The sequence below is a fragment of the Mesoplodon bidens genome (genome assembly GCF_964165515.1).
Source record: "Mesoplodon bidens genome assembly, chromosome: 3".
Taxonomy (NCBI): Eukaryota; Metazoa; Chordata; class Mammalia; order Artiodactyla; family Ziphiidae; genus Mesoplodon; species Mesoplodon bidens.
Window position 1 is genome coordinate 84,708,557 of NC_138178.1, and position 7,701 is coordinate 84,716,257.

At 41.6% G+C, this 7,701-nt stretch overlaps 1 protein-coding gene across 1 annotated transcript in view; it reads left to right on the top strand.

The window, feature by feature from the left end:
* The window catches only part of CYP19A1 (cytochrome P450 family 19 subfamily A member 1), a gene marked incomplete at its 3' end in the record, with an annotated part of 33,231 nt that extends 31,504 nt beyond the window's left edge, over positions 1-1,727 (top strand). Inside the window, exons 8-9 of the mRNA XM_081228637.1 lie at positions 23-264; positions 1,479-1,727. Of these exons, the coding sequence (XP_081084763.1) occupies positions 23-264; positions 1,479-1,727 (491 nt within the window). The remainder of the gene's footprint in view (positions 1-22; positions 265-1,478) is intronic.
* Between the last annotated feature and the right edge of the window lie 5,974 nt (positions 1,728-7,701).

Consider the following 7,701-nt stretch of genomic DNA (forward strand, 5'->3'; position numbering starts at 1 on the left):
TCGTTTTTATCTTCTTCTACAGGTGAAAGAGACATAAGGATTGATGATATGCAAAAACTAAAAGTGGTAGAAAACTTTATTTATGAGAGCATGCGGTACCAGCCTGTCGTGGACCTGGTCATGCGCAAAGCCTTAGAGGATGATGTCATCGATGGCTACCCAGTGAAAAAGGGGACTAACATTATCCTGAATATTGGAAGAATGCATAGACTCGAGTTTTTCCCCAAGCCCAATGAATTTACTCTTGAAAACTTTGCCAGGAATGTAAGAGCCCTTCCTTAAAACTGACTGTGCCACTCTTGAAAATGTCAACTGTTAAATCCTGTTTCTGTGTTTGCACCGTGTATATTTCATTCTATTTACTCATTCTCTTCACACCTCACCAGGAAAACACATTTCCCCTAGCTTGGAACACGTCCACCATGTCTGTCCTCAAGTCAAGGAGGCTGGCTCTCCAGCTCTCAGAAATGTCATCATGGAGGCCACACAATAGGTCAAAAGATGAATAATTCAGGCACTTAATTTGCTTAAAATGAGGCAAATTTTAACTAACCCATTTAAACTTAACTTTTCCATTTAAACTTATCACCTTGTCATCATGTGGATTCAGCCGTAGCATAATCTAAGTCAAGGAAATCCACTTCTGCTTCAGATGGAAATCAAATGAGAAGAAAAGATTTGGATTTTGCAGTGGGCCTTTGGTTTCCCAAATGGCTCCACAAGCACTAGGCCTCATTCTATATAAGACTTTGTAATTAGAAGAGCCTCAGCTTGTTCTTTTTCTGTAATTGAGGTGTACTGGAGATTCTGCCTCCATTATGTCAATTCTAGGCAAAGATTTTTTTAACCTGAATTATCCAGATAGTTCCCTCTGTGCCCCCTTTTACCATTTGCATATGGAAATATGATCTTAGTTAAACCAGTTGTCTAATTCATTCCATTTCTATATAAGCAAGCCACACCATGTTGGCAATTGGTCAAAAATAACTTACTGAGCGTGTATTAAGTGTCAAGCACTATGTGAGTCCAAATGGGGACAAGACAGGCAGAGGTGTCCCATTAAATATTTGTATATCTAAAAATATTTAGATCCTTGGCACTAATAGACAGGGAATCCACAAGTTTGCCTACATTAGTCCTTGTCATCATGTTATATAGCCTGGCACAAAAACAATCTTTGCCTCAATGACTGGCAGAACAGCAGTAAAGCCATGGCCTTCCCACAGAGCTAGTTGAGTATTTACATGAAAAGCAACACTGGTGATTATTTGAAGTTGTGTCTGTATCACAAAGGGTGAATCAAACTGGAGGGAGAAAGAGGCTTATCTGAGTTACAGTCATTCCTCTCCGTGAAGGAGCAGTATGGCCAAGTCGCCGAAACCGAGCATTCTGACTCACAGTGTTTTCAGGGTGAATCAAACAGATATGCATGACTCTAGCCTTTACTTCTCTGGCTAACTGTCTGATCATTTTCCTAGGTTCCTTACAGGTACTTTCAGCCATTTGGCTTTGGGCCCCGGGCCTGTGCGGGAAAATACATTGCCATGGTGATGATGAAGGTCACCCTGGTCACACTTCTGAGACGCTTCCACGTGCAGACATTGCAAGGTCGATGTGTTGAAAAGATGCAGAAGAAACATGACTTATCCTTGCACCCGGATGAGACCAGCGACCTGCTGGGAATGATTTTCATCCCAAGAAATTCAGACAAGTGCCTCGACCACTAAAAAAGTTTGGTCAGTCCCTGCCCTGGAGCACTTCTCAACAGTATTCCACATGGAAACCACCCACCTTTGCCACGTAGTCCTCCTCCCATGAACAACCATGGCCTCTGGCCTTTTATACACTTACCTCCTGTGGGTTGTCAGCGAGCCAGGAGACACCGGTCATCTGAGCACATCCAAACCAGAAAGCAGACTGCAGGAGAAAATACGGAGGCCAAGATTTGTGCAGGAAACGGCAGCCCTAAAGGCCCAGTTCCACAAAACATGCTTTGGAAAAGATAAGCCATCAGCAAGACTCATGCCTGACTCCTCACTGTCCTGCCCTGAGGTGGGAGCTCTGTAATGACTGGGGCAGAAGCACTTAATTCGATTACAAAGGCCAGGCCAACATCTGGGTACCTAGGTTCAAAAGGCGCTTTCACTTGGTTTTCAGTGGGTTGGGGACTACAATATCCATACCCTTGGAGAAATGCTTACAAATTTAGCATTTGACTTTTCCTATGAATTACATTCAATTAACTCTTGTTTATCCACATGTGATTTGTCTGTGGCAAAAGTTAAATTGAAGACTACCCTTTCCCAGTCTCTCAATTTATTCCTCAGCCACTCACCTCTGATACAATAGGTGTAGATTCAGGTAATACAAAGTAACTTATTAATAGCCTGAGTAAAATATATAATTAGTACCATTTATCTGCTGTAGGAAAAAAATTTCACACAATGCATTTCAAATTAAAATAAAATTCCTTTTTTCATGTTTGCATTGTTACTTAGGTCCAGGAGTACAGTAACCAAGAAATAACTTCAGGTAATGGCATCTATTAATTCTTACCACAGCTTCAGTGATTTGGGGGAGGGGAAGTCTCTGAATCTATACCTAATTCTATAACCCAGTGAGTTCAAACTTCTAAGGAGTGCTCCTCATATACCATTATCCTTCTCCCTCAACATTTCTCCCCCTCTCTTTCTTTCCATGACCCCAAAAGCCAAAAGCAACAGATCAGTAGAGAACATGGCTAGGGTAGAACCCCTGCAATCACATTTTATCCTACCTCAGATTTAACAGTTACCTTAGAGATCTAACATTTATCTAGTTTATTGGATCATTATATAGCCTTGGAAAAATGCACACCTTGGAATTTTCTCTCCAGGGCAAATCAAGTAGATGAGTGAAATTTCCAAATACTACTTTCCTTGTGTTATATTGATATCGCTATAAGAGTGTATCTGCTGAATGCCACTTAAAAACTAAAAAACTAAACTCATTTACAAACATGTAAATGTTTTTCATTGAGTCAACCTCAATATTCTTCTTATCCTGCTGCTTTGCAATAGGGCAATAGCTGAGTTTAAAATGAGAGTGTAAACTCCTGAGAGTGGGAGGTCTTTTCTTTCTTTTGGAATCCACGCCCATCCCCCATTCTTTCTCCCCATATTTACTTTCAAGATCAACACTGAATTGACACTCTGGCTCAGAGATATTCTAACTGACCCAGAAACTAAGTAAAGGGGAAGCAGGTATCCTAAGAATTCAAGGATGGGTATTAGTAAAGAAGCAAATATTTGAAATTGGAATTATCTGGATCATCTATATGATGTAAACATATGTGGAAATATATCTGCGTATCTGGATATGTCTGTAGTCAGGTCTAGATGAGTATCCAAACAATTCAGATCCCTGAAAGAAAAGCAAGGATTTTAGACTTAGTGTGTCTTCATTAATTCACTTGTTGATTATTAAAAAACAGTTTACTTTGTCCTTGGCTGGAGCTGCACAGTAGAGAAAAACAGACTTTGGACCAGTGTACATCATCCATCTAATTCCCTTGAACATCTACTGCATTTAATGTGCATATATGTAGCCAAGGCCATAGTCTGTCTATACAGTCAAAGTGAAATGCAAGGTGGATATAGTTGTATATAGATAAATGCAGATACAAAAATATGCTAGGGGGTCTTCCCTGGTGGCGCAGTGGTTGAGAGTCTGCCTGCCGATGCAGGGGACATGGGTTCGTGCCCCAGTCCGGGAAGATCCCACATGCTGCGGAGCAGCTGGGCCCGTGAGCCATGGCCGCTGAGCCTGCGCGTCCAGAGCCTGTGCTCCACAACGGGAGAGGCCACAACAGTGAGAGGCCCGCGTACTGCAAAAAAAAAAAAAATATATATATATATATATGCTAGGGGAAAACAGGGGTGGGGGGGGGTAAGGGGAGAGGGAAAGTACTAGTTTGCATGATCTAAGCAAACTCTCCCAGAAACAAATTATCTGGGCAATTGTTCAACTTGTCACTCTGTTTGTCCTGTATTGACAAACCTCGTATGTTTGTACAGGCTTAAGGAATTTGGAATATCATTGACTTTTCAGTGGGCTGATGAACATATATTTGAAAATTCTGTTTTCTCTTCAGAATTTTGCCTCATTGTTAAATACGTAATTATCACTCTGAATGTGCTGTGTATTCTGTATTCACCAGCTCTCAAAGAACTAGGATGTATAAATTATTAGTGAAATGAATGCATATGAGGGCTCTATCATTTTCAAATTGTGAGAACAATTGCAGTCTCCTGTCTTTGGATGTTCTATAAACTCCCTTCTGCCTTCATTGACATCTTACTCCTCACTCCCACAAGTGGAAAATCATCTCATTCAGAAAGATCCCACATAATGGGAAATGCCAGTTGGAAGTTGTCACTTTTTATTTCTAAGCAGCACCCCTCACCATTCATGGTGCTAATATTCCATAGAAGTGTGTGGCATTGACCCATTGGAAAGAATGTTAGCTGGACCCTCCTCAATCTCCTGTATCAGTTGGTCTCTGGGACTGAATCTCTCACCTGTATTTGCAAAAAGACTTGCTAAATTAAACTTTGTCAAAGTAAGGAGTTGAATGTAATTTGCAGTACTTTCAGTTGGACTTCGCTCAAAAAGCAAAGTCAAGAGCTGAACCCTCCATGGCTCAACTCAAACAAGGTATCACTCATTCCCTTACTGCAGCTTTTAGCAGGTTTTGGCCTACATTTAGGGAGTCGCTGCCATACCCTGTTTCCACCAGGTCAACAGACAAAAGGAGTACATTTAGATAAGACAACTTGGTCATCAAGCCCCACCCATTAGGTATACCTGCCTCTTTCTCTTCCACCAAGAAAGCATTTCAAAGTACAAGTCAAAATTATTATAAGAATATAAGTATAAGAATTACTGCAAAAATAACCTTAAATCTACTCTAATTATAAGCCAAAGCGAATGTTTCACAAACCTTAGTATTTTAATTTATTAATAAAACATTTCTTGTAACAAAGTTCTTAAGTTATGAGACATGGAAGTTCAGCCTGTGGCCCAGGTGATTTTTAAAGTTCCTTTCAGCTCAATGACTCTGTAAATAAGGAGGTGGTGAAGACCTGAATCTGGGCTTAGCCTTTTCTTAAATGCATGCTTTGGTCAAACTGTTTAATCTTCTCATACCTTAGTTTTCTCATCAATCCAGTGAGGCTAATAAATTCTTCATAAGTTTGATGTGGCGATTACACAGGATAATTTATGTGAAGTTGTCAGCACAGTGTCTGGTATAGGGCAACCTTTCAGTAAGCCTTAGGCCGGATAATGATGATGCTCAGTAATTAGGCTGATCATGACACCCTGAAACTTCTTTTCGTGCAGTGGAAGATGCGCCAGATGCTTCAACATTACAAACCCATTTTAAGCTTCATGACAGCTCTCACGTTAGTATGATTGCCCCAGGAAGCCCCACATTATTGATGACAAGACAGAGGCCCAGGGATTTGGGGAGACTTGCCCTCAAGGACCCAGCCAGTAAAGGAGCTGGATTCTAGTCCATTTCTCATCCCAAAGTTTTGGCCCCTCCATCATGCCACCTCTTTGCAGCAGGACTCACTGCTGGAAGGCTGAGGAGTGTAGTCCCAGGTTCCTGGCTCTCCCCCATGTGGCGTTGGGTAAACCCCTTTCAAGTCTTGCTCATTCCCTGCCTCATTGCCCAAGGAATCTAAGTCAGGAAGTACTTTAGTTTCTTCATCCAGAAAATCTGGATGATTCTACCTGTCTTACCCACTTCCATGAGTGCTTGGAGGCTCTTTCTCAAGAGAGGTAGTGCATGGGAAAGTGCTGTAAAACTTCACTTAGTGTAAGGTGGTAGTATTAACGTGTGGATTCCATCAGCTGCCTCAACTGGAAATTATCAGATTCCATTAAGCTATTACCTAACCACTAGGAACACTTCTAGTTTTGCACAATTTCAATTCATTTCAGATGTGGTACTGCATGAAAAAATTAGACAGTGGAGAAAAAAGTAGTAATTTACTATAAACACACAGGGGGCAAACCAGACCTTATGGTGGCCATAAAATTCTCTCCATTTACGCCAAACTGACAAGTTCTAAGAAGCCCATTATGATGGAGACAGCTGTTAGGCAATCTCTTCTTTTGGCAAGGATGTCAGCTATGAAAGAAATAGTCAGTCCCTCATCTAGTTATTTCCAAATGGCCAGGTGTTTGGCATGGAGGAGACCCAGCCAGACACAGGCACGGAGGCTTCCTCTTCTAGCCTAGTGCAGCCTGGATGGATGAGGAGGTGAGAACACTTCACTCTTCTGCCTCTTTCCCATTCCAGTTTATTGTGACATGTGTTCATTCTTTCAGACCAAGAAAAACAATAGAAACTGTACTTACTTTCTTATTATATTAAGTCCTTTACATAATCATTTCATTTAATTCTCCCAACAATACTGTGAGGCAGGTACACCCCCATTTTACAGATAAATTCTGACCTTCCATCCATTTATATTCCTTTGCTACCTGCTTCATAGAGTTTCTCAAACCTACCCACAGAAACCCCAACACACAGGCTCAGTGTCTCAAGTTCTCTTATCAAAACCTGCCCCCACCAATTTTTTCTTGATCTGCTAAACTTATCTACCCATGTTATAAAGCACAGCTAATATTCAAAATGTTTTCCTCCCTTCCAACATAGGTTTTTGTTTTTCCAAGGCATTGCCTGAAAGAATTATAAGCACCAGCAAGCAGGGCTTGTGGATGGAGAGGAGGGAGGAAAGGAGGTGTTGCCTTCCACATACCCCTAAAATAATAGCACCTACTTCACCCACACATGAAGCTGGTGCTACCTATACAGTGGTGTCTAGAGGAGTGAGGCACCTATGATCAGGCCAACTGTAAGCAGAGCTTGTGGGAGAAAAGGAGCATGTCTCACCCAAAGGCCTTGAAGTTCAATGTTCTAAAATACAGTGTCACCCAAACCAAAGTCATCCATGAGCTAGACTGTGCTCACTAGTACCTCCCTTCCCAGTGGAAATTAACACTTTCCCTAGACACCAACACTTTCCCTTAGGCAAGCTTACCACCTTCCCCAAACAGAGCTTGCTGCTTTTACTACTCATAGTGCTCTAGAAACAACCAAAAACAGGCAAATAGAAATCAACTGTCACTTTGGAGAAATCTCTGCCCATGATGACGCAGGTGTGGGTGATATTTCTTTGTGTGTTGTCTTTGAGGCAAGTGTGAAGGGGAAAGAATTGTTATAAATGGTTAATGTGCCACAACTAATAGTTTCCATCTCCAAGGGCTTACCATGGACCATGACATTTACAGTCTCTAACATTAATCCCTTTCACATCCATCATTTCATTTGTACCCCTATGCACCCAGTCACCTGAACACTAAGTAAGAAGGCAGAGAAGTCGCCATTTTTCTGATGAGGAAACTGAACCACATGGAGGTTGCATGGTTTGCCCAATGTCACACCATAAGTGCCACATCTAGGATTGCCCCCCAGGGATTCCAGCTCCAAATCCAGCAGCTGTTTGACATCACCTGGCCAAACTTCCCTTCATAGCTGTGCATATTCTGAAAATTATTTGGGTGTCTTCTCAGCAATATGAACCTCAGTAGATCTATCTGTAAATATGGGTTAACCAAGGTAATCCAAGATGATCTCATCTCAAGATC